At 35.2% G+C, this 27,597-nt stretch overlaps 3 protein-coding genes across 3 annotated transcripts; 2 read left to right on the forward strand and 1 right to left on the reverse strand.

Annotated features, from left to right (window-relative positions):
- Nucleotides 1-2,604: 2,604 nt before the first annotated feature.
- Nucleotides 2,605-2,961, forward strand: LOC113750781. Its single transcript, XM_027294723.1, has one exon. The coding sequence runs from the start codon at nt 2,605-2,607 to the stop codon at nt 2,959-2,961; it is 357 nt and encodes a 118-aa protein (XP_027150524.1).
- A 13,153-nt stretch (nt 2,962-16,114) lies between these two features.
- LOC113750782 (protein RALF-like 27) lies at nt 16,115-16,486 on the reverse strand. Its single transcript, XM_027294724.1, has one exon. It carries the CDS (start codon nt 16,484-16,486, stop codon nt 16,115-16,117), a length of 372 nt encoding a protein of 123 aa, XP_027150525.1.
- Nucleotides 16,487-20,470: 3,984 nt separating this feature from the next.
- Nucleotides 20,471-26,154, forward strand: LOC113748905 (DEAD-box ATP-dependent RNA helicase 21-like). The gene is made up of 4 exons (XM_027292497.1): nt 20,471-23,045; nt 25,639-25,703; nt 25,786-25,853; nt 25,960-26,154. The coding sequence occupies exon 1, from the start codon at nt 20,744-20,746 to the stop codon at nt 22,904-22,906; it is 2,163 nt and encodes a 720-aa protein (XP_027148298.1). The 5' UTR covers nt 20,471-20,743; the 3' UTR covers nt 22,907-23,045; nt 25,639-25,703; nt 25,786-25,853; nt 25,960-26,154.
- Nucleotides 26,155-27,597: the final 1,443 nt, after the last annotated feature.

Consider the following 27,597-nt stretch of genomic DNA (forward strand, 5'->3'; position numbering starts at 1 on the left):
GTACTATGGATTCTGCAATCAACTAGCTTGTTCTTAGTGCTTTCCCTCCTTTCTACTATCTTTATCAGTCACAAAGAGTCTTTTTAACTCTTTATCAGTCCGAATAGAAATAAGAAGTAATTGTTGGGGTCCTGGCCACGAGCGTCCGTAGAAGAAAATGTCCCACCTAACATGCCATGGCTGATCCATCATTTTCTTATATGGGGTCCTTATCAGGTGAATCTAGTTTTTTTTTTTAATTAGTAATAAAAATTTGTTTGAAGTGTTTTCCCTAACGTTTGAAACTTTGATTTAGTTTGCTTTACATTTAAAAATTAATCATGAAAATTACACCACCTATGTCCTCGAGAGAAGCCGTTTCTTATTAAAAATTTCCCGTCAAAAAATTAATTGTTTCATGAAACAATTTTCTTTTGGTTTTTTAAAGAAAGAAATGAAAAAAATAAATAAAGCATTTTAAGCAACTAGGAAGATAACATAGCTTAGGGTCACCTAACATGGTGAAGTACCAATCAAAGGTTTGGACTGACTGGTTTGACTGTTCTCCAATGGATTCTTTCTCTATTTTGTGCAATATACATTTGGATATATGGCGTGTCTTCATCGTTTTAAATTTTACTAACTCTATCCTTGGTAATAAATGAAGTTACGTGCGATACATCTAGATATATGTATTGCGAAAAATGCAAAGAGAATTCACTTCCGTAAGGAAGACCTAAAGCTGTCAACTCATTATCACGCATTATGTAAAGTGGATACAAAAGGAGAAAGCTACTCAAGTCTTCAAAAGCAAGGGAGAGATGGAGAGATCATCATCCAAGAGCAATAGCCTCTGCATCTTCCCAGCGGTGGCTTGGCTGTTGCTGACTACGACAGCTCTCCTCCGTGCAAGTAGTATTCAAAGTGTTAACGGTAGCATATTAGCTAGGATTGGGACAATTCCACGATCGGCGGTACTGTAGCCGACGACTGATATGGGAGCATGGCCATATATCCAACAAGCAAGATACTAATTTCACATTTTTGTCATAGTTAATAGCTCACTTTTCAATAAAGTACCTTCAATCGATTTCTGATTTTTGTTAGCCTTGTTACTTCTAATTGATCATTGGAATCAATTTTAAGATATTGCTTACCAAAATTGTTCGACAAATCTCTTACATTTTATGTATTTAATTGTCATTCAAAATTATTTATTTTTAAGTTTTTTTATCACCTTAATTCATTTTCTTTTCTTCTTCTATTCATTTTCAATCATCCCTCATTTGGTGCACAAGAATCGCCTAGAATGAAAAGGTCTTTTCAACTTGTCCATTCAATTTTAATGTTTGGTATAGACCTTCTGAGTTGAAAAGGCCTTTCCCCTTTGTTAGTACAACCGATAATTGACCATAATTTTTTTAACAAACTATTCTAGTTATTTTTAAGATATTTTTTCTTTGCTAATTTTAAGATGCTGTTCATTTAAACTTATGTGCAAATGTATAAGGTGTTTTTTGCACTTGACATGGATAATGAAAAAAATAATAAAGAGAGAATATGAATGTTTAGCTTCATGTGATTAATTTTTTGCGTAAGCTAGTAATTATAATATTATATAAAATAAAAAATATTGATATTTCCAAAATAATAAATATTACAATGGAATTTTTTCAATAAGTACATAAGTTATTCATAATGTACCAAGAAAAAAAAGTCAAAATTCCTCGTATGAGGTAACAAATAGCATAGCACAAATAAATAAAAAAATGTAAAAATATGTAATGCTAAATAATAGATTTCAAGGTAATTAAGTCTATTTTATACGCATTTTTATTCCATTCTGACATGTAAAAATTGATTGTACTGGAAATGGGATAGACATAATTCTATTTTGAAATGCAATACCAACTATTGGAATGAAATTTTTTTTTTTTTCATATATATTGTTTTGACGGGAAAGGCATTCTAGGTGGAACGACCTTTTCATTCGAGACATTCCGATGTATGTACCAAACGAGAGAGGACACTGTAGTTGGTCAAAATCGGTTTAAGTCCTCTTGGTTGAGGCTTGGGCACATCTGTACGAGCTTTCAATCTACCTTATGATTGTAATTCTTTTAGGTATATTTTATCTCACACACATATATATATATATATATTTGTGCCAGGGATTCTGCAATCAACAAGGTTGCTGTAGCAGTAGAAGTTGTACATTCTTCTTCATCCCCTTTAATGCCTTCCTTCCTTACCACTGTCATTATCAGTCACGGAGAGTATCATTCCGAACAGAAGTAAGAAGTAAATGTTGGGGTCGCGATCCCGATCGTTGGCAGAGGAAAGTGTCCCACGTAACATGGCATGGCTGAAATATAATTGTTTTTCATGAAACACTTTATTTTTTTTTTTTGTTTTTCGAAGAAAGAACGAAAAAAAAAAAAGAGTAAAGAATCTTGAGAAACCAGGAAGATAACAAAGCTGACGGCCACCTAACATGTAAAATTAACTCAGTCCCAACTACAGCCATACGTTCATTAGCATTATCATGTAAAGTAGGTACGAGGTCTATTAGTACAAATAGAGAAAGATATTCAGGTCTCCAAGAGCAAGAGATAGCAGGGAGAGATGGAGAGACCATCATCCAAGGGCAAGAGCAAGAGCCTGTGCATCTTCCCAGTGGTGGCATGGCTGCTGCTTACCACGACAGTTCTCCTCAGCGCAACTAGTATTCGAAGAGTCAATGCCAGCGTTAGCTGGGATTGGGGCGATTCCACGGTCGGCAGTAGTGTTGTAGCCGACGACCAAGAATTCCTTGTGGATTCTCAGTTTGGCAATGTTCTTGCTTCTGGAGGAAGTAATGTTTACCGCGCATTACGGCAAGGGCAAATTTGCAGTCATACATTCTACAGGAGATGCCTTGAGAGTGGCGGGGGTAATCTTAAAACCAGGCCATGCCTCTACAGACAGCAGTGTCGCCACTAATGATCACCATCAAGTATCAATCAACATGAATCCCTATCGTCTATGGGCTGATATTTTATCGCCCTTTTGATTTGTTCCCTGTATTTGTACAACTTCTGGCGTGCGTCGCAATCCTATTGTAACTTTTTACAAGTGGTTTCTGCAAATGAAGCTAAAAGTATGTGTTGCAAATCGACTTCGTTTAAAGAGACTTAAAAGCTAGCTCTATTTGTGTGCAGTTCCCAAACAGGGAAGACTACTTGAGAAAAGGCTTCTTGTGAATTTTATATATACACAAAAAAAAAAAAAGAAAACAAAAGAAAAAGCAATTCCATTGTCTTTTTTTCTTTTTGGGGGTTCTAAAAGAGGTGGTAACTAAATGTTTCCGGGAGACAAAACTTTAATGCCGCCCTGCCAGTGACAAAATATGTATTAATTTATTGACTCTACTGCATTAGTGAAAAGTTCTTTATAGCAAGTCCGTTAGAGAAGATTTGAGGCCCTGCCAGTACAAAGTACAAACACTTTTTAAGATCCGTGAGTTGAGATTTTGTACAGTAAATCTCTTGATAATCCTTTCGTCGAATGATCACTCAAATTTTGACTAGACTTTACAAAGTTGGACTCTATTTATAACCAAGTTCTTTTTGGCCATAGAGAATTTCATGAAACATGTTTCGAGTCCATTGTGCTTATAGACCCCAAAATTTTATTATCTTCTTTATTTCATTTTGTTTTATTTTATTTTTTATTTTTCCTAAGAAAAGTCATTTTTTTCACCTTTTTTGATTTTTATTTAATTGTTTTTGTAGGAAAATCAAAAGGGAAAAGAAAAGAAAGAAAGCAAAAATATGATAAAAATGAATAATTAAAAAATGCAGTTTTCCAAAAAAAAAAAAATCCTAGCGCGTTATATCCTCCTTCTTCTACCAGAACCAGAGCAACAAGCACGAAAATGCAGTTGGAAATTTGGAGGCATCAAATTCGCATTTTTCTTCCTTTTATTTTGCCCCAGGCTTGATAGTACAAAAGCCACCTCATCATAACAAGAAGTATCAAGAATCTTCTGGAAAACAAGGCCATCAAAGGGCCAAAAAATAAAAAGCAAGAAAAAGGGTTTTCTTCTCAACCCTTGAGAGGAGGGTTTGAGAAGCTTTTGTTCCATTTAAATAGTTGAGAACGTAGCTGTAGGGTGGAGAAAACAGTAAGAGAGGGTGGCAGAAAGAAAGAAAGAGAGAAAAAGGAAGAAAAAGAGAAAAAAGAGAGAAAAGTTGCTGGAATTTTTTTTTGCAGAGCAGGCTGACCTTTTGGCCCTGTTGTGACCCAATTTCCACCTGCAAAACTGCTCCCTTTGAGGAGATGTCGACTTGCACGTAATCTTCAGAATCAGGAGAGTAACTTTTGTTTAGAAACCTCGTGGAAAGAATGACCGGAAGTCCATCGTATTTGGCCACAAACTCGCTGCCTCAACTCCACTGGTGCTGCTGCAAATTTCTTGGAGATTTAACAAATCGTATTCCTTCGCACTTTACCGACTTCAATCTTGTCCAAAAATCATCCCCAGGTATTTCTATGACCTTTCCTTACCCTATTCGACATTAATGCAAAAGATTTGATGGGGTTTATTAAAGTTCATGTTCAAGAACTTAGATCCACATTTCTTCTAGGATCACACGGTTTTTAGGCCTTGTTGGATATTGATTTTGGTCCAAAATGGCATGAGCTTCGTGTATATGTAAAGATCCGTTCTTAAAACTTGAAAAATGGGGTTCCGGCAAGATCCCGGCCACTTTGGCCAGAATTTTTTCAGATTTCAGTAGGTCGACTAGCCAGAAAATTCAAACCGCCGGAATGTTCTTGATTTCTCTTTTTTCTATTTTTCCTCCGATTTTTCTTGTTTTGTTTTGTTAGATTTGATCCGATTTGGGCCATAAATGTTTAATGAAATGTGTTATGGGATAAAAAAATTAGGCCGAGACTTATTTTTTGTTTGGGTTTGCACTGGGGTCCTGGAGCCAAAACCCAACGTTTTTGGCTCCACTTGTTTTAGTCAAATAAATGGATTAGTCCATCTTTTCTTTTCGGGTTTTCCTTTCGGCCAAGGAGGTTACGGCCCAGAAAAAGCAATAAGATAGCCCAAAGGCCTACTGGCCTTGGGAAATCAGAAAACATATTTGCAATTAAATCCTTGATCTTTTAAGTAATTTCACTATGGCTCTCAAAAACTTTGGATTTATTTTAAGTAGGTCCTTACTTTAATGGCAATTGGATCCCTAATCTTTATCTTTTATTCAATTTTAACCCCTAATTTTTTTAAGAATTATAATTTCACCCCAAAAGCTTTTCAATTTTTATAATTGGATCCCTAATAGTTTTGATTCCTTAAGTATAATTTGTTTATCTTCTTTAATTGTTAATCATGCTTCATTTAGATGTATTTAATTGGTGAATTTTAGGGATTTTATATTTATTCATATTTTTTTGGAATAATTACATTTTTTTAATTGTTAATTAAATTGGTGTCTTGACTATTTATATATAAAATTCATATTCTTACGCAAAAAATTCATATTATTTTATATAATATTATAATTACTAGCTTACGCAAAAAATTAATCACATGAAGCTAAACATTCATATTCTCTCTTTATTATTTTTTTCATTATCCATGTCAAGTGCAAAAAACACCTTATACATTTGCACATAAGTTTAAATGAACAGCATCTTAAAATTAGCAAAGAAAAAATATCTTAAAAATAACTAGAATAGTTTGTTAAAAAAATTATGGTCAATTATCGGTTGTACTAACAAAGGGGAAAGGCCTTTTCAACTCAGAAGGTCTATACCAAACATTAAAATTGAATGGACAAGTTGAAAAGACCTTTTCATTCTAGGCGATTCTTGTGCACCAAATGAGGGATGATTGAAAATGAATAGAAGAAGAAAAGAAAATGAATTAAGGTGATAAAAAAACTTAAAAATAAATAATTTTGAATGACAATTAAATACATAAAATGTAAGAGATTTGTCGAACAATTTTGGTAAGCAATATCTTAAAATTGATTCCAATGATCAATTAGAAGTAACAAGGCTAACAAAAATCAGAAATCGATTGAAGGTACTTTATTGAAAAGTGAGCTATTAACTATGACAAAAATGTGAAATTAGTATCTTGCTTGTTGGATATATGGCCATGCTCCCATATCAGTCGTCGGCTACAGTACCGCCGATCGTGGAATTGTCCCAATCCTAGCTAATATGCTACCGTTAACACTTTGAATACTACTTGCACGGAGGAGAGCTGTCGTAGTCAGCAACAGCCAAGCCACCGCTGGGAAGATGCAGAGGCTATTGCTCTTGGATGATGATCTCTCCATCTCTCCCTTGCTTTTGAAGACTTGAGTAGCTTTCTCCTTTTGTATCCACTTTACATAATGCGTGATAATGAGTTGACAGCTTTAGGTCTTCCTTACGGAAGTGAATTCTCTTTGCATTTTTCGCAATACATATATCTAGATGTATCGCACGTAACTTCATTTATTACCAAGGATAGAGTTAGTAAAATTTAAAACGATGAAGACACGCCATATATCCAAATGTATATTGCACAAAATAGAGAAAGAATCCATTGGAGAACAGTCAAACCAGTCAGTCCAAACCTTTGATTGGTACTTCACCATGTTAGGTGACCCTAAGCTATGTTATCTTCCTAGTTGCTTAAAATGCTTTATTTATTTTTTTCATTTCTTTCTTTAAAAAACCAAAAGAAAATTGTTTCATGAAACAATTAATTTTTTGACGGGAAATTTTTAATAAGAAACGGCTTCTCTCGAGGACATAGGTGGTGTAATTTTCATGATTAATTTTTAAATGTAAAGCAAACTAAATCAAAGTTTCAAACGTTAGGGAAAACACTTCAAACAAATTTTTATTACTAATTAAAAAAAAAAACTAGATTCACCTGATAAGGACCCCATATAAGAAAATGATGGATCAGCCATGGCATGTTAGGTGGGACATTTTCTTCTACGGACGCTCGTGGCCAGGACCCCAACAATTACTTCTTATTTCTATTCGGACTGATAAAGAGTTAAAAAGACTCTTTGTGACTGATAAAGATAGTAGAAAGGAGGGAAAGCACTAAGAACAAGCTAGTTGATTGCAGAATCCATAGTACCCCAAAAAAAAAAAAAAAAAAAAAAAACGCCACACTAGTGCAACCATGGTTCGTTATTGCGGGTCGCAGTTGTTCCACATTTGTCGCGACATATCAATTGAATATCAGATGATACGCACATTATAGCACATAAAAGTTTCCAAAATTTTTGAAAAAATTAGTAAAATTGAAAAATATCAAAAAAGACACGATTTAAAAAAATATCTGAGTCGACTCTGAGTTAACTCGGATATACCGGCCAAGATCATGTATCACGGATTCAAATCGGCCAATATCGGCCGAGTCAAAGCGAATCGTCACAGATATGGTAATATTCGCAATTCGGAGATCGGTATTATACCGGTCCCCTCCGTTTTGATTACGACTCGGCCGCTATTACGAACTGCAACTAACAAACTTGGGAATAAGAAATGCCAAAATCAGTCCATCACATAGTCGAATGTTTCTTGATGCATGGGAGAATTTAATACTTGGCCATGCCATTACACCGGATATAGATTAACCAGAGCCAATATTGAATCTCTTGGTTGATCTAATTCTTTTGTTCTCACTTCTGTTCTAGCTTCAGTTTAGTTTGAGTTTTCATCTTTTGCACTGACTTTCATGGAAATATATCTCCATGTTCTTCAACGTCTCTTTTAGTTGATCGAACCTCGATCTTTTATTTTAGCCATTTTCATTTTTACTTTGTCAGTTACACAGAGTATGTCCTGCAAGCCTCCCACTGCAGTCGCCAAATTTGTTTGTGCTAAGAAAATAAATATGGAGATGAAAAGTTCGTACAGATGTGCCCAAGCCTCACCTAAGAGGACTAAAATTGCTTTTCCACCAGCTAAAGTGACAATGAAAGGAAGAAGAAAAGAAAATGAATGAAGGTGACAGACACAGTTAAAAAGAAATAATAAAGCTGACTTGTCGAACCAATTTGGTAAGCAATCGCTTGAAACTTGCAATAATTGAAATAAGATCCTATTAACTGGAAAAGTTGAAAGGAAGTTAAGTTAATTAACCGGTAATTGGGTCAAACTTAATGCCCATGGGACTTCAGCAATCAATCCTGTCAGTGACAGAGTCGAGTGCAATAATTTCATGTTACATATATAACATATAGCTTGCGGACTTTAAGTGCAACTAAATGTTTTTCATAAGTTTAATAGGTAGGAATCAATTTATTGTCAAGGTGGTCTTAATATGATAACTAAAGTTAAAATTTTAAAAATTAGAGATTCTGAATTTAAATTCTCTTTCCCCGTTCATACTTCTTAAATCCTAATCGTCCGTGTGCACTAGTTATAAAGGTGATCCTTCAGTTTTAGAAGGATATATAGATACTAGTTAGATTACAAACAAACATGACAACTCGCCTCCAAGTAATTGGATTTTTATGCTAGAAGTTAGGGCGAATTCTTTGGATTCTAAGAAACAAACATGCATAACCGATCCTATAGTAGCTACTGCATTTGTAACTCTATCCTCGATTAGCAAAGAAGCACTGTCGCGCCCCATTTTTGAAATAAAAAGGAAATGGCGTTTTAAAAAATGATTTTTGAATTTTATAAAATAAATGAAGAAAAAGGCCTAAAATGGGACATATAAAGTGCGACGGTTTGGATCCAAAATTTAGTCTAAAAATGATTTTTTAAGAAAAATAGGAGTCGTCACTTGATATTGAGTTTAAGTGTATCAAGTTATCCAAAATATATTTTTAAGTGAAAACAAATAAAAACCCTTTTAGACGACTCCAAATCTTTAAAAATAAGATAAAAGAGTTTGGAAGTCACGGTTGAAGTAAGGGAATGCAGAGATTTGATATGGTCAAACCTTAGACACTCTTTCAATCTAACCAAAGTTAGTTGCGGGATTTAGTTAAAAATTTTCCTAGTCTAACCTATAAAACTTATCACATTTGGATATTTCTATATGGATGCAAATCTAGACCTAAAAGATATCGTGAGGGTCGAAATGTCTCTTCAAAATTTAATTGGTGCAAGTCACATTAATTGTGAAATCCAAAAATGATTCTTTGCAGAGGTCACGAATATACAAAAGATGAGATTCGAAAAAAAGAAAAATTATAATATATAGATAAATATACATGACCTAAAAGAGAGGAATGCAACATAACGGGTACGGGAAACTAAAATTCGTGACATAATTTTCCTTCTTATAGAGGGGGAAAGAGCGTGCTAAGGTTAAAAAATCACACTCGTTCATTTCTCATATTTGAAAGGTGACTCGTCTAACTTACGCAAACAAATGGACTAACATATTTCTAATTTCCTAAAATGAGATGCAATTCTAAATGATATGATCTAAACATCTAGAGAGTAAGAGAATAATAGTAGAAAAAATATCATACAAATTAAAATAACTTAGAAATAGGAAAAATGCATGAAATGCAATAAGTGTCACATAAGGTATGAACCTAATGCAAAAACAGTTTAAAGGATCTAACATTGAACTAACCCATTTCTACAAGTTCTCACTAGCATTAGACTAGTGAGAAATCGGGGAGAAAGGTCACGACTAACATTGGACTAGTGTGGTGACGTTATGCATTTATTATAAATAAATGAATCATGTAAAGTATAATTAAAGCAAATAAACACATAAAGCACTTGGAACACATAATACATAGGTATAATATCTAGATGCAAAACCCTATAAAAAGCAAATAAATACATAAGTACACAAGCACACAAGCATGTAAGTAAATAAAAACTAACTATTATATTAAGAGCCATAACTACAATCTAGAAAGGAAATTTTTGGAAATAATAAACCTATCTATTACATTTATCTAATTAATTATATTTTGGCAAAAATAAAATCTATCTATTACATGGCCTAACTAAATACAATTCTTGGGCACCTGTCTATTACAACTTGGCATTTAAATGCCTCCAAAATAATTATCAAAAATTAAATAAAACTAATTAAAACTTAAAGCGAATAAAATGAGTAAATAAAGGATAAAGCACTCAAGACATGCAATCACACATAAAACACATAGGAGCACATAAAAGAACTAAAGTAGTGGCCAAATAAAGCAGAGTTTGTCCTATTTATACTCCAAAATCAACAAAATAGTCAAGACACCAATTTAATTAACAATTAAAAAAATGTAATTATTCCAAAAAAATATGAATAAATATAAAATCCCTAAAATTCACCAATTAAATACATCTAAATGAAGCATGATTAACAATTAAAGAAGATAAACAAATTATACTTAAGGAATCAAAACTATTAGGGATCCAATTATAAAAATTGAAAAGCTTTTGGGGTGAAATTATAATTCTTAAAAAAATTAGGGGTTAAAATTGAATAAAAGATAAAGATTAGGGATCCAATTGCCATTAAAGTAAGGACCTACTTAAAATAAATCCAAAGTTTTTGAGAGCCATAGTGAAATTACTTAAAAGATCAAGGATTTAATTGCAAATATGTTTTCTGATTTCCCAAGGCCAGTAGGCCTTTGGGCTATCTTATTGCTTTTTCTGGGCCGTAACCTCCTTGGCCGAAAGGAAAACCCGAAAAGAAAAGATGGACTAATCCATTTATTTGACTAAAACAAGTGGAGCCAAAAACGTTGGGTTTTGGCTCCAGGACCCCAGTGCAAACCCAAACAAAAAATAAGTCTCGGCCTAATTTTTTTATCCCATAACACATTTCATTAAACATTTATGGCCCAAATCGGATCAAATCTAACAAAACAAAACAAGAAAAATCGGAGGAAAAATAGAAAAAAGAGAAATCAAGAACATTCCGGCGGTTTGAATTTTCTGGCTAGTCGACCTACTGAAATCTGAAAAAATTCTGGCCAAAGTGGCCGGGATCTTGCCGGAACCCCATTTTTCAAGTTTTAAGAACGGATCTTTACATATACACGAAGCTCATGCCATTTTGGACCAAAATCAATATCCAACAAGGCCTAAAAACCGTGTGATCCTAGAAGAAATGTGGATCTAAGTTCTTGAACATGAACTTTAATAAACCCCATCAAATCTTTTGCATTAATGTCGAATAGGGTAAGGAAAGGTCATAGAAATACCTGGGGATGATTTTTGGACAAGATTGAAGTCGGTAAAGTGCGAAGGAATACGATTTGTTAAATCTCCAAGAAATTTGCAGCAGCACCAGTGGAGTTGAGGCAGCGAGTTTGTGGCCAAATACGATGGACTTCCGGTCATTCTTTCCACGAGGTTTCTAAACAAAAGTTACTCTCCTGATTCTGAAGATTACGTGCAAGTCGACATCTCCTCAAAGGGAGCAGTTTTGCAGGTGGAAATTGGGTCACAACAGGGCCAAAAGGTCAGCCTGCTCTGCAAAAAAAAATTCCAGCAACTTTTCTCTCTTTTTTCTCTTTTTCTTCCTTTTTCTCTCTTTCTTTCTTTCTGCCACCCTCTCTTACTGTTTTCTCCACCCTACAGCTACGTTCTCAACTATTTAAATGGAACAAAAGCTTCTCAAACCCTCCTCTCAAGGGTTGAGAAGAAAACCCTTTTTCTTGCTTTTTATTTTTTGGCCCTTTGATGGCCTTGTTTTCCAGAAGATTCTTGATACTTCTTGTTATGATGAGGTGGCTTTTGTACTATCAAGCCTGGGGCAAAATAAAAGGAAGAAAAATGCGAATTTGATGCCTCCAAATTTCCAACTGCATTTTCGTGCTTGTTGCTCTGGTTCTGGTAGAAGAAGGAGGATATAACGCGCTAGGATTTTTTTTTTTTTGGAAAACTGCATTTTTTAATTATTCATTTTTATCATATTTTTGCTTTCTTTCTTTTCTTTTCCCTTTTGATTTTCCTACAAAAACAATTAAATAAAAATCAAAAAAGGTGAAAAAAATGACTTTTCTTAGGAAAAATAAAAAATAAAATAAAACAAAATGAAATAAAGAAGATAATAAAATTTTGGGGTCTATAAGCACAATGGACTCGAAACATGTTTCATGAAATCCTCTTATGGCCAAAATCAGTTTTCTGTACATGTTTCATGAAATCCTTTTATGGCAGGCCAGACATAGTGGACTGAGACATGTTTATGTGAAGAACTTGGTTATAAATAGAGTCAAACTTTGTAAAGTCTAGTCAAAATTTGAGTGATCATTCGATGAAAGGGTTATCAAGAGATTTAGCGTACAAAATATCAAGAGGGATGGGATTGAAAACCCATAAGCGTTAATTACTCGTAAAGAAAATTCAATTTAATGTTAGATACAATGTCTAATCTTAAATTCAATGAGTCAAAATAAATCATTCTAGTGATTGTAGCATTATGCTAAATTCAAGAGAGTGCAAAATACAGCCACTAGAATAAGGGATGGTCGAATATGTAACTCTCAACGTACGGATCTTAAAAAAGTGCTTGAACAGGCAGGGCCACTATGTGAATGTGAAAGTTGGGCAATTCACAAAACTTTGAATATTCATCTTTGAAACATTCATGAAGAGAATATGCAAACAAGGCCTCAAAATATATTTGAACAAACAACGGTGCAATAAACCTATGTGTGATTAGTTCATGAATCTTGTCATATGTTTGAGTGGTTCAAATCTTGTCTATCTTTTCTTACGGACTTGATATAAAGAACTTTTCACTAATGCAGTAGAGTCAATAAATTAATATCTATGTGGGCGGCGTTAATGTTTTGTCTCCCAGAAACATTTATTAAGGACAATGGAATTCCTTTTTCCTTTTTTGTATGTTTTGTGTAATCTTAATATCTATGTGGGCGGCGTTAAGTTTCTTTAAACGAAGTCGATTTGTAATACATATTTTTAGCTTTATTTGCAGAAACCACTTATGAAAAGTTACAACAGGATTGGGACGCAGACGAGAAGTTGTACAAATACAGGGAACAAATCAAAAGGGCGATAAAATATCAGCCCATAGACGATAGGGAGTTTATGTTGATTGATACTTGATGGTGATCACGGGGGATTCTGCCTCTCACAAAAATTTCCGAAGCTGCATGGCCTGGTTTTAAGATTACCCCCGCCACTCTCAAGGCATCTCCTGTAGAATGGACCACTGCAAATTGGCTTTTGCGGTTGCCGTACTACGGGGTAAGTAATACTCCTCCCTCCAGAAGCAAGAACATTGCCAAACTGAGAATCCATAAGGAATTCTTGGTCGTCGGCTACAGTACTGCCTACCGTGGTATCGCCCCAATCCCAGCTAACGCTACCATTAACGCTTTGAATACTAGTAGTAAGCAGCAGCCATGCCACCACTGGGAAGATGCACAGGCTTTTGCTCTTGCTCTTGGATGATGATCTCTCCATCTCTCCCTGCTATCTCTTGCTCTTGGAGACCTGAATAGCTTTCTCCTTTTGTACCTACTTTACATAATGCAAGATAATGAACATATATGGTTGTAGTTGGCACTGAGTTGACGACTTTAGGTCTTCCTTTCCAGTACAAACCTTTAACTAGTGCACGGCCATGTTAGGTGACCCTCAGCAATGTTTCTTTTTTTTTTTTTCTTTGAAAAAAAAAGTGTTTCGTGAAACAATTAATTTTTTTGACTGGGAATAGGTGTGTAAGCTAATCAAACTACTTCACTCAACCTTGCTAGTAGTTCAGCCAAAGGCTCAACACAAATTCGGCGTAAATTGAATTCGAGTCGAGTTTGAATTGAAAAAATCAAGGTTCAAGTACCCGTTAAGCTTTATCGAGTAATATATTTACAGTATAATTTTTAATTATTTATTATAAAATTAAGAAATTTACTAAAAAATCAAATTTGAAAACTCTATCGAGCTCAAATTGGTCGAGTTCGAGTGAGATAAAATAAACTCAAGGTTGAGCTCGAGCTCAACTTTGAAAAACTTGACAAGTTTGAGCTTAAGTTGAGTTCAGGTATTTTTACTCCAATCAAAACTACTCAAATTTGACCCGATTCGATAGTAGCCCTACTTGGAAATTTTTAAAAAGAAAAGGTTTTTCTCTTGACAACATATGTGGGGTAATTCTAACAATTAATGTTAAAACTTATGGAAAACTAAATCAAGCTTTCAAAAGTTAAGGAAAAGCAATTCAAACAAATTTTTATTATTAAGAAAAAAAAAACCAGATTCATCTGATAAGGACCCCCCACATAAGAAAATGATGGATCAGCCTTGCCATGCAACGGGGGACACTTTCTTCTGCCGACGCTCGCGATGAGGTGAGGTCCCCAACATCTACCTCTTATTTCTGTTCGAAATGATGAAGAGTTAAAATGACTCCATGTGACAGATAAGATAAAGAAAGCAGAAAGGAGGGAAAGCATTAAAAGGGACCAAGAAGAATACATGACTTCTACTGTCACAACAAGCTAGTTGGTTGCAGAATCATCCATGATGCAGAAAAAGCCACATTAGCACAACTAATAAATTTGTGAATAAGGAATCTGCCAATTTGGCCTTGAGGTATACAGTTTTGGATTTAGCCCAAAGGTTCTTTTAAAAATAATTGAACTTTTAGCTGGAATGCAAATTGCAAATGCCTTTTCTGGCACAGAAACTTGGACATTTGCTTTGAAGTTGGCGGTAGCTCTAGACAACGAATATTCAAACAAAAGAAAGGAAATGGCATCATTGCCAGCTGCATGACCTTTTACTTCTTCTTCATAATCTATATAGTCTCTTTTGCCAAGCCTAAGTTGCCTGATAGTGATATGCCCGCAGTTTGTTGAGTGGGCAAATAGTCAAACATATAATAAGACTGATATTGGAGCAAGTAAAGTATAATGAACTTAAAATAAAAGTTGTATGTTGATTAGAAATAAAATATATCTAGTTGTAAAAGATAAGGTATAGAAATTAGATTCTTTAGTCATTTTATTTCCCAACAATGCAAGAGATGCGAGCCTGTGTTTTATGATCAAATACATCAATTATTGAATTAACATCATCAGTTTCTTGAATTATTCCTTTCTCAATATCGTATGATCAATGTATAAGCAGCAACATCTTCATTAAAAGGCTCAATAGAGTTGGCGATGATGAACACTTTGTAACAGATTAAAATATCGCTACGTTTTGTGTTTCTTTTTGACTAATACTCCTGTTTTTTTTTTTCCTTAAATCCAATCCAATCTTACATCTAGTTTTCTAACCTTTTAAATTAAGGGTCTGTCTAATGAGTGCTTATGGGCATTCGTTAAAATATATTTCAAGTGTTATATTTTTTAAAATATAAGATTAATTAGAAAAGTAAATAAATATAAGAGAGGAAGATAATTGTTAGTATGTGTATATACATGCTAGGTTAGATTTTTTTTTTTCAAAATGGTAGATTAGGTAAATGTTAGGTGTATTAACAGGTGCCGTATAGAAAAGCCCTTTAATTAAAGTCAATCTTACATTAGGAGTAGATTTAGTATAGACTTACATAAAGACAAATTAGCATTTCCTTAATTAGTTGCTATTTAAAAGCAATACTAGCTACTAATGATTGTTTACTAACATTAATGTTAAAAATTAATCTTCTATACACTAACTTATACTGTATACATTTTTATCATTAGTTGCATGACACATAATCATAATTTGAATTTGAAACTCAAATTTTGCATATATGTCGTATATCCAACCGTTATAATATATATACTTTCAGTATATATAAGATTTACTCGTTAAGGATTCTTATACGATAAATAGCAATCATAAATAAAAGTTAGATTCTTATGCGATACTTTTTACGTAGAAAATTTGAAGGATACAAAAAATAACTTATCATAAAGTTGGGAGAGGGCAATGTGATATTATTTTCTTGTTGGGGGATTGGCTGCTCCTGCACGGTGCCCACCCCCTCCGTCCGGCTATTGGTTGGGCAGTAGAACACATTAGTGTTTTTGGAAGCTGCAGTTACGTCTAAAAGTTGAGTGAAGCATACAATCCAGTAAATACAAAGTTATACAACAACAGAGAGTAAATCCCTTTATTGCTTGACTAAATACAACATTAGCGATTGAAAGGCAGCAAAGCGCAGGAGAGCAGAGGCGAGCTATCAATTAGGATTTTTACGGTTGCATCGATTGTAGTCATTACAGCGCCCATTAACAGAATTAACTTGGACTATGCAATTGCTGTATTGAGCCGCACTACAAACTGGCTTCCTCTGAAGAGAGTTGTACCCAATTGTATTTTGTTGCTGGGATTGCAGCCATCTCCCAGGTGCAGCATAGGGCCTGAGAAACTCCTCACCTTCAGATTCCATGCTGCCGTCCAAGAAGCACTCGGAAAAGGTACCATTGCACGGTAAACCAGCACCCTTTATTGGGGAAGAAACTGAAGCTCCTGCCAAGTCGCCCCACAGGATGAGGAACAAAACGAGGAAAAGAAGACCAGTATTCTTCTTCCTCTTCAAGCTGAAGCTCATGATGTCTGTTGTTGTTAACTCCCTTGTGATATCTTCTTCTTCCTCAATCAAGAATCTTTGGAGGTTATCAGCAAAGCGGAGAAATGGGGCTATGGGGGAGGCCTGAAGGGGGTATTTAATTCACTGATTGCTGTTTGCTACTAAAATCAAACTGTGCGATTGCAGAAGTCGTAGGATGTGCACCGACAGCAGCACTGCTACTGATAGTGATTTTGTGGAAAAGTAATGATCAGCATGTGTCGTGGGCCACTACAAGTTTGGCTATAACGCTTCAATAATATCCAAAGAATAGCACCTTCTGCTAGAATCCAAGCAGGAAATAACAACATATCGTTTTCCAGTCATGAATGAATGAAAATATGTCGTACTTGCAAGTTGCCACAATTCCTGTGTATAAACAGTGGCGTGTACGAGAAAAGACTTAAAGGACATTGCTCTAACGAAGGTTTGTTTGAGCCATGAAAGGATTAGGAAAGGAAACCAAGAATAACATTTTTCAGTGGTTGAAGAAGTACTCCAATCAAGCTAACGTCAATTATCATTACCTACTGTTATTAATTTTTTTTTGACTAGTACGTAGTCTTAATCGCACTTGCGTAATACATGCAGGGATTTTGACTTTGTGACCTATAAAACAGAACAAATAGCATTAGTTGATCAGCTATCATTAACTAGGAAAAAGATTGAAGACTATACAAATATTTTGCTTCCTACGTTTAAATGATCAGAATAATAGAAGTAAAACTTCATTAAGTAGAGTTCTACGTTTATTTCTTGTCACAATTTAGCACATGTATCCTATGGTTTTTGCCTTTTTGGAGAATACACGCAAAATTTAAGGGTGGTATTAAGTACAACAACGGAAAAATTTAAACCCAAAAAATAGGTTGTGTACTAATTAATCTTCATTTTTTTTTTTTGGAAAAAATTTGAACCCAAAAATCATTAGTGTACTAAATGTCAGAATATAAGTCATTTTGAACTAAACTCAACCCGAATATCAAACCGACCAGGCCATGGGTTCAACAAGTTAGTAGCTTAATCGCCGCACCACTAGAATTGTACACTAGATTCCAATTCTAAAATTTCAACCTTAATTTCTTCAATTTAATATCCCGACATGTTCTGAAAATTCAGTTGCCCCATGGAAGACTAGTAAGCAATCGGATTAAGCAACGGTACTCACATCAATAGAGATCCCTTGGTCCTTGGTAACAGAGATGTAACAATCACAACTCAATTATATTGATCTATTTAAACTAGTCATTAATAACCCACCCAGACCCGTCCATTATTTTTGAACGGGTCTAAATGGGCACTCAATTAAATCCATTTAATTGGCGAGCAGTGAGTTAACCCGACTCACTCATTTATATTTATATGCATTTAAAAATAAATATTCATTTAAATTCAAGTTTTAGTGAGTGTTAAGCAAGTGCATTTGAATTTCTTACCAATCTAATAACAATAAAATACAATTTTTTCTTGTCCAACAACATGTGAAAAATAAAAGAAAATGAGTATAATTTTAAGTGACTCAAAAATAGGTAATTGGATATATGTATATTCATTTGTTAAATGGATATAAATGGATTGACCTAATTATTTACTAGTCTCCTATGAGGTTTCTAACAATTTCATTGGCCTCCCCTCCAAGTTTTAAAAATTACACTAACCTCTCTGGAGATTTATTATTTTGTAACATCTAAATCCAACCAACAATTAAAAAGTGATATTAGGAGAGAAAAGATAATATGATTCCATCATTGCCCATCGTCTAGTAAATTGTTTAATTAATCTAATACCAGTCCAAATATTAAAGAAAATATTAAAATTTGTTGTTTATCATCGGCATTAAAAAGATTGTATCATTCTATATATTTCACTTACTATAAGATCCAACCTATTGTCAAACATGATTAATAACAATTAATCAAAATATTACAAAGATCGAACTTTAATACCATAAAAATCTCAACAACTAACCTTAATATGTTGAAAATAATATTTATGATGTTAAAGTTTGTTCTCTGTAATATTTTGGTTGCAAATGTTTTGATTATTTATTGTTGATCATATTTGACAATGGGCATGTAACTGAAGAGAGTAATTTGGATCTTATATTAAATGAAAAATATAAAATAATATATATATTTTTTATGTTATATGTGATTTGATCCCTAATAATAAACAGCAAATTTTAGTATTTTTCTTTAACATGCAGGTTGGTATTAAATTAATTAAATAATGTAGCAGATGAGGAGCAATGACGAAATCATATTATGTTCTCTCTCATAATATCACTTTTTTAATTATTGATTGGCTCTAAATATAACAAGATAAGTAACCTCAAGGAAGGTTAGTGTAATTTTAAAAATTTGAAAGGAAACCAATAAAATAATCAGAAACCTCAAGGGAAGTTTCTGAAATTATCCCTACTTTCTAAATCATTTTTCCCAATCATTTATCCAGCAGAAAATGACAAAAGCCCAAGAGCCACAAACAAAATCAACAACAATTTGGGACATGGACTCCATAGTTTTGGGCCTAGATTAATATGTTGCACTAAAATAGTCTAAGATATATTAATAAGTTCACTACAAGAAATAAGATCAAGGCAGCTGGCATTCATTATTTTTGTGTTAATCTTGTATGTATATCGACATATGCACTATTACATTATAGTGTTGAATACATGTTACATTTGAAAATTTTTAATTTTAACTTTAAATTATAATTATTTATTATGCATGGAAGGATGAAAGTGCCATCCTTTGAAGATTAACCCATTATTTTTAACTATTCATATGTTATTCTATTTCCTTGTTGTTTAGTTTTGTGCTTGTTATTTAGTTGTTGACTTGTTATTACTAGTAGGTTTATTTGGTCTATAAACACTCTCATAGTAGAATAGCCCTAATCAATCAATGAAAAGATTTTGGCCCCTCAAGGGTCAGCTCGTTTGGTCACGGTTTCTTCCTTAAGGCCGTTGTCCAGCCTCCCGCAAGGGTTCGAGTCTCGTAGTTAACGTGTTCGGGGGATGGACCTCTCCTCCCGGACCGGAGTGGGATTCGGGCCCCGTAAGAATTGACCCGAACACCTACTCCGTAAGCAAAAAAAAAAAAAAAAAAATCAATGAAAAGATTTTGGAGCTTAATGAAACTTTTGTCTTGACTGTGCTCAAATCTGTTCAATTTTACTTTCTTTTTCGAAACTCTATTGAACAAGATTGTTGTGTCTTGTACTTTTTGGTTCATTTCGTGCTTTAATCAGCATAATTTGTGCATAACAAAATTGTTGTGCCTTCTACGTTTTTGTTCATTTCGCACGTCAATCACCAAAATTTGTGCGTGTATAGCAAAAGGAGTAGATCAATCAATTTCTTTAGATCCAAAATTTATTGATATGCAATACCTATTTTTTTTCCCCCTAATTCTAAACAAGAACTTGTTCAATTATGGAATCCGATGTGTGTACTTTGCTATATGTATAGGCCAATATTGGATGTTTTGCTCTTTCTTAGCGAATATATGTAAAAAAATTCCGTTGCAATTTCCTTTTTCAATTCGCCTTGTGTCTTGATTTCAAGGGCTTTTGCTATTTGAAAATTAATTTTGGTAGAAAAAAAAAAGGTAAGAAAATTTGAAGAGCTTGAAAGGACTAAAATTAGGATTAATCTTTTCTGCATTAACAATGTATACACTATTATCAGCATTGGATGAATGATAATTATGTAAAATTTAAATTTAAAATTTAATTTTTATATATTAATTATGAATCCAACGATGATAGTTTATACAGTATCAATGTACGTAATACTTACTCATAAAACTAAACTAAATTACCAAGCAATTCCGGGTCCAAAGCATACACAATGAGAGTTCATAGAAGTTTTTCAATTGAAAAATACGAAATTACCCTTGGATTTGTTCTTTCCATTTTTATGATTTTTTCTCCAAGTCCCATCCAACCATACATTAATTTCAGTGGCGGCGTAAATATATCTCTTCCCCTCCTGCGATTACCCAAGCGACGGCAATTCCTATTCACCATATAATAATCCGTTCCTAAATTATAGGAATCAGATTATTGAAACCCGATTTGGGATTTCCCGGTTCCGGTACTACTCAATCTAACTGACTATTTCCCAAAAATCCCTAGCAATTCATTTTCTATTTTAAAAACCCTAACACATTTCCCCCAAAAATCCCTAGAACTTTGTAGAGAACAATTTTTCACTTGCCGGCAGCGACGGTGATGAAGCGAGCGGCGGACGACGGGTTGACTAAGCCGGACGGCGCGAAGAAGCCGGTCTTCCTCACCAAAGCTCAGCGGGAACAGTTAGCTCTTCAGAAGCGGGAGGAAGAAGTCGCCGAACAAAAACGCCGTGCTGAGCAACTGCTGCTTCAAACCCATCGTCCTTCTTCCGCTGATGGCTCTAAACCCTCCTCCGATAGGGATAGGGATCGGGATAGGGATAGGGATAGGGATAGGGATAAGGATCGTGAGAGGGAGAGAGATAGAGAAAGAGAGCACCGTGAACGGCGGGAGAGAGATCGAGAGCGGGAACGGGAAAGAGAGAGGGAACGAGAAAGGGATTACCGCGACTCGGAGCGGCGGAACCGGGAGAGGGAGCGGGAGGAAGAGCAGAAAGCAAGGGAGCAGAAGACTAGGGACAGAGAGAAGGAGAAGGAGTTGGACGCGATTAAGGAACAGTATTTGGGGTCGAAGAAGCCGAAGAAACGGGTGATTAAGCCGAGTGAGAAGTTTCGTTTCTCGTTTGACTGGGAGAATACAGAGGACACTTCTCGGGATATGAATATTCTGTACCAAAACCCTCATGAGGCTAGATTGCTGTTTGGCAGGGGTTTTCGGGCTGGGATGGATAGGAGGGAGCAGAAGAAGCTTGCTGCCAAGAATGAGAAGGAGCTGAGGGAAGAAATTCGGAAAAAGGAGGGTGTAGAGGAGACTCCTGGAGAGGCTGCGGCTCAAAAGTTGAAGGAGCAGGCTGCTGATTTGTATGATACCTTTGATATGAGGGTTGATCGGCATTGGTCCGAGAAGAAGCTTGAGGAGATGTCTGAGAGGGATTGGAGAATTTTCAGGGAAGATTTCAACATCTCGTATAAAGGTTCCAGAATCCCTCGACCTATGAGGAGTTGGACTGAGAGCAAGCTTAGTTCTGAATTGCTTAAGGCTGTGGAGAGGGCTGGTTACAAGACCCCATCTCCTATTCAGATGGCGGCTATCCCACTTGGCCTCCAGCAACGTGATGTTATTGGTATTGCTGAGACTGGTTCAGGTAAGACTGCTGCTTTTGTTCTTCCCATGTTGACTTACATAACTAGGCTTCCTCCTATGAGTGAAGAGAACGAGGCCGAGGGGCCATATGCAGTTGTTATGGCGCCAACTCGAGAACTTGCACAGCAAATTGAGGATGAGACTGTTAAATTCGCTCACTACTTGGGTATTAAAGTTGTTTCTATAGTGGGGGGTCAGTCCATAGAAGAACAGGGGTTTAAGGTTAGACAAGGGTGTGAAGTTGTTATTGCCACTCCTGGGCGTCTTCTGGATTGTTTAGAGAGGCGGTATGTTGTTCTTAACCAGTGTAATTATGTTGTTCTTGATGAAGCTGACCGCATGATTGATATGGGTTTTGAACCCCAAGTTGTGGGGGTGCTAGAGGCTATGCCTTCGAGTAATATGAAACCAGAGAATGAGGACGAAGAATTAGATGACAAGAGGATCTACAGAACGACATACATGTTCAGTGCTACCATGCCACCTGCTGTAGAGCGGCTTGCTAGGAAGTATTTGCGAAATCCTGTAGTCGTGAACATTGGAACTGCAGGTAAGGCAACAGACCTCATCACTCAGAATGTGATGATGGTGAAGGAATCAGAGAAACCAACCAGATTGCAGAGGTTGCTGGATGAGCTTGGAGATAAGACTGCTATAGTGTTTGTTAACACAAAGAAAAATGCAGATACAATTGCTAAGAATTTGGACAGGGCAGGGTATCGTGTTACCACTTTGCATGGTGGGAAGTCCCAGGATCAGAGAGAAATCAGCCTTGAAGGTTTTAGGACCAAGAGATACAATGTGTTGGTTGCAACGGATGTAGTAGGACGTGGGATTGATATACCTGATGTTGCCCATGTCATTAATTATGAAATGCCCAGTAACATTGAATCATACACCCATCGTATTGGACGTACAGGTCGTGCTGGGAAGACGGGTGTAGCCACTACATTTTTAACTCTTAGTGACTCTGATGTCTTCTATGATCTCAAGCAAATGCTTACTCAAAGCAATAGTCCTGTGCCTCCAGAACTTGCTAGGCACGAGGCATCAAAGTTCAAGCCAGGGACCATTCCTGATAGACCACCTAGACGGAATGATACAGTATTTGCTCATTGAGTCTATTGTCCCCAGATTATGTTCTGCTTTGGTGCTCTAGTGATGTGGGCTCAAATACTATGATTGCTTTACGGGCAAAGCAAAAATTTTATCTGGAGATTGTGCATTTAAATTTGAGGAACCAGTTGTGCTTAAAATGGTAAACTATGTAACGAATCCTTTTCAATATTGCTTTTCTTTTACTACTACTCTTTTATTACTGTCTGTTAACTGCTGGAGCATATTTTTGATTATGGTTCTGAGGAATTTGTAATTGCCTCTACATTTTCCTGGATCTAAGGAAGAATACTTGAGGTTAATGGTTTGTCTCATTTTGTTTTTAATTTTCTCTGTAGTCATATCATAGTTTTGGTTGTTTTTTTAGCATTTTTTTCCTTGTGTTTAATTTGACAACAGCAAAGAAGGGAAAGATGTGGCTACTTTAGTGATTATAACACGTTGACAGTTTAAGACTCATGAAGTTCCTCAATGTGGCAGAGCTCTTGAATTATTTTGGATGAAAATAACTTGTGAGCCAGCTAGTCTTACAGTAGTAGTTCAATTTTTACAGGTTTGAAGTAATATCATTTAGGGTAAACTACCCAAAATTGCCAGTATGTTATTTATATTAGATAGTGTGGTTCTATTTTTGTTTCCAATTCACCTGCTAAACTTTTAAAATGGTGTAGTCATTGCATTTGATTTTGGGGTTAGCTCTAAAGGACATGTCATATAATCTTAAGTATGATATCAGGTCATTTCTTTTTTATCTGATTACAAAGTTAGACGAAATGGACAGAGATTACCATGTAGAAGTTGAGTTGGTGATTTGGAAATGAAAACAGTTTAGTGGCCAAAAGTAGGCGATGCAAATTTAGTGATCATATAGTGTAATTGAGTTTACAAATATGTCCTAGGGAATTGAGTATGTTGCCAAAGCTATCTGTTGTTTCACTGATTGACAATAAATTCTCGTTGCACTATGAGGTTAGATACTTTGGATTTTAGTAATCTTGAAACTTCTTATTTAGGTTTACTTTGGCCTTGTTCTGCGCATCCTGATTTTCTATTTTGGGGTTTGGTTTGGGGGTGGGGGGACAGGAAAGAGGGAAATTGGAGTAGAGAAATATGTTGAGTCCATGTGGGGATATGTTGAAGATAGGTGCAAAATCGGAAGCTAATCACTATTCACCAGTCAATGTCATTTTTAATAAGAGTGGCTCCTAGCATTTACCCTTCTTTTGAATTTAACTGCATGAACGAATCAAATACCTAACTGGAATCAAGAAACTTCAATGAACTTGATTTATAGGATCATGTTGAACGAGGGAGTTGGGACTGACAATGTCATGATCTGGAACAAGAAATGCTTAAAAGCAAGTTGAACTTTTTTGGAGCTTTTCGAGTTTTAAAAGACGAAGTTTTGAGCATTTCCTGCCTTAATTGATGTCATACTTTCCTTTAATGTGAATTAGCAGTAGTTTCATTTAAAATCTTGTCTTGTAGGAGAGAGACATTTATTAATTGGACATAGATCTTAGTTTGTCATCTAGGGATAGCCTGTGTACTTTTGATGTCTGTTTGCTTTGATGTGAACTTGAGACCTTTAGAACTTGCAATATGGAATGTGGTCTGCAAGAATGTATAAAATGCTTGAAATTTCGAATGATAGAACATACCTGAAAATGATCCTTGATTGAGTGAGAGTTTTCGAATTTAAGCTGTTATAGCTGTGTAAGACTTCAGTTAGTCAACTGGCTGAGCTTTTTGATATAACTTCTTGTTCTGTAATATTTTCTAGAAGAAATATGGTGTGCTTTAATGTTAAATGGCCTTGATTGTTTGGCTTGAATGTCCGCTGTTACAGCTAATTATTTGCCTGGAGATTATGTTCAATTAGCTCCCTAAGTTGGAGTAGGAGATGGCCAGTTGAAGAGTTTGGTTTGGCCCACCTTTTCTTGTTTCTTTTTTTTTTTTTTAAGCTAGACTAGATAGTTTAATTGAGAATTAGCTGTGAAAAAGTCAGATGGATCTGTTTTCTGTTCAAAAAAATTAGTTCCATAAAACCTTGTGTTAATATTTCCTTTCATCTCTTCCTCATTTTCTTTTTTTTCTTTTTTTCTTTTTTGGTTTTTCTGATTTTTCTTCTTCATCCTTCACGTCCCTACGTTGGTGTCGCTTTTAGTCCTTCACTGAAAAGATCCAAGATGTCAGTTACGAATACTGACTTGAAAACGTGTTATTATTGTACCTGCATGTGATGTTAGACTTGACTGGGCTAAGATGGGTTTAAGGAAGGAATGAATTCGGGGCGGGACTAGGTGTTTGTTACATGGGCCTGTAAGTTTTGGTGCTATGTCAGAAATTTGGAGAGGTTGTTGGGTTATCACAAACATTAAACATAAGTATGTTGTCCTTGTAGCTGGAGGAAGGGAAGGTATTGTAGTTGCTGGATTAGTATTTTTCTTATTCATTTTTTCGTCGTTTTATTGGCATAGTATGTTGAGATGAATATTTATGTTTGTGCTCTTTGTCCATTATGAGCTCATCTTTGCCGACTGAAATCTTCTCTGGTTAACGTTTACCCTTTCCCTCCCACATCCCCCCTCTGTCCCTCGCTTGTTAACTAAATTGCATTTGGGTAAGATGGTTACATAACGTGATCTGAATTGTTCATATTTTTTTGGTCTATCGAATGTTCTTGAATTTTTGACATTTAGCTGAAAGATGAAGGCAATATTTGCTACTTACAGGTTCATCAGTGTGTGTTGTTGTCTTCACAATCCAAGCAGTCACCTCAGAGTTTTTGGATGAAGAGGTAATTTTAATCGAAGTGGAATTCTTAGATGGTATGAACTTGGATTAGGACTAGGCAGTTCTGAAATCTTAGCTTTTGTCAGGGTTTTCAATCATCCAGCAGTCTTGATAACGAATACTGGACTCGTCTTCTTTTTTAGGCGCGACCCAGGTCTGAATCCGATCTTGTGATTCTCTTGCCACAGATCTAAGTGGTATAATTTGGTTTCTCACAGAAAGCTGTTTTCTTTTTTTCCTTTTTGGTGGCTTTTGTTTAGATCAAGTTTCTCAGCTTCCAAACTAATTGCACAGGCTGAGGGTGGGGGATCTGTCCAACTCCTTGTACCACTAGTCTCATTTGTGCTCAAACAGATTCCACTCCAGGACACTTTGAATTTGTATTTGCTTTTTGGTTATATATAGGAAGGAAAATTCTAAATTAGTCTATTATAACTTTTTAGTTTTTTTTTTTTTTAAACACAGACGAGAGTAAAAAAAATAAATTTCTTTGTTTCACTTTCTCACACTTTTCCTTTGAAATGATAGGTATCTAAAAAAATTATTTTATTATGCAATGTGGTTTTGGGTTGTAAATTATGGATGCTATTTACACTATAAGAATTTTCCGTGTATCGTCGTAAGAATGGATATGTAAAATGAAAGTGCACTCGTAATTCTCATGTTGCGTTTGAGGTAGAAGCAAATTTTCTCGATATTTCCTTGAGCGGGTCTAGTGGGCTTGCCCCTGTCGGGGTTTCTATCCCACATCGGCTTTGGGGGGGTTGGGGTTTGGGTAGTTAAGTCCCTGGGAGCAATCCAAGAGTTGCCGGCTTTTGGGTTGACTTCTGGGATTAGGTTTAATTAGTCAAATTTCGTTTCTCGAAAGAAGGGTGGTGTTAATCTCAAGATTTCTACCTATTATATAAAAAGACATGGGTGTTTAATGTAACACTTCCATTTTTTAACACGTGGTATAGCTCTTCTTTGAAGAAGTTAAATTTTTCTCGCTTTTTTTATTTCCCCATTTTTTACTTTGACGGACCAAAACAAAAGATCTATTATATAGCTAAGACGGCAGATTTTTATTGCAAGTCATTTTGCTTCATTGCATGGATTTCTATTGTTTTTGTATGTTGTCTAAGTTATGACCATAGGATCAAGTGTTACAAATTAATGAAAAAATTTTGGTTCTTGGATATTGATTAATTATGTTTAGGGATAATTTCAAAAACCTGCCTTGAGGTTTCTGATTATGTCATTGGCCTCCTTCCAGATTTCAAAAATTACACTAAATGGGTTATAAAATAACAAATTTTAAGGGAGGTTAGTGTAATTTTTAAAATCTAGAGTGAGGTTAGTGAAATAGTTGGAAACCTCAGGGGAGATTTCTGAAATTGTTCCTTATATTTGATTAGTAGCTATGCAACTCTTACATTTAAACGGCTCTGTTATGTAATCGATTGAAGTCTCTTTTCCTCTTTCTCTGTAAATCGTTTCTTAGAGTTGCATAGGAAAATCAGCTTTCTTCCTTCCTAGTTGTAATTAACTGTGCATTTCATTGTCTGCTTTCAATAACCTTCCTAATTGTACTCAACTGTGCACTTACTTCGTTGCCTTCCTTCATTAATCTCAAGATTAGTGATGGATCCTTGATTTAGAAGAGCTAACTTTATAGATGGAGTTTTCCTTCACAGTAAATTTTAATTGCTCTGATGCTCAATTTTTCACTTGTATTTTTTTTTTGTTTATTATGTACCAAAAAGATTTGGTGCTATGTGTTCAACTAAAGTATTAGGGGGTCCACACTGTGCCTTGCACAGCTAAGGTACCTCTAGTCTGTTTATAATATTGTAGTAATTTTCTGATGAGATGACAAGAATCAAGATGGTTTGTCAACCACATCAGTCGAAGACTGT

Source organism: Coffea eugenioides, chromosome 10 (assembly GCF_003713205.1).
Source record: "Coffea eugenioides isolate CCC68of chromosome 10, Ceug_1.0, whole genome shotgun sequence".
Taxonomy (NCBI): Eukaryota; Viridiplantae; Streptophyta; class Magnoliopsida; order Gentianales; family Rubiaceae; genus Coffea; species Coffea eugenioides.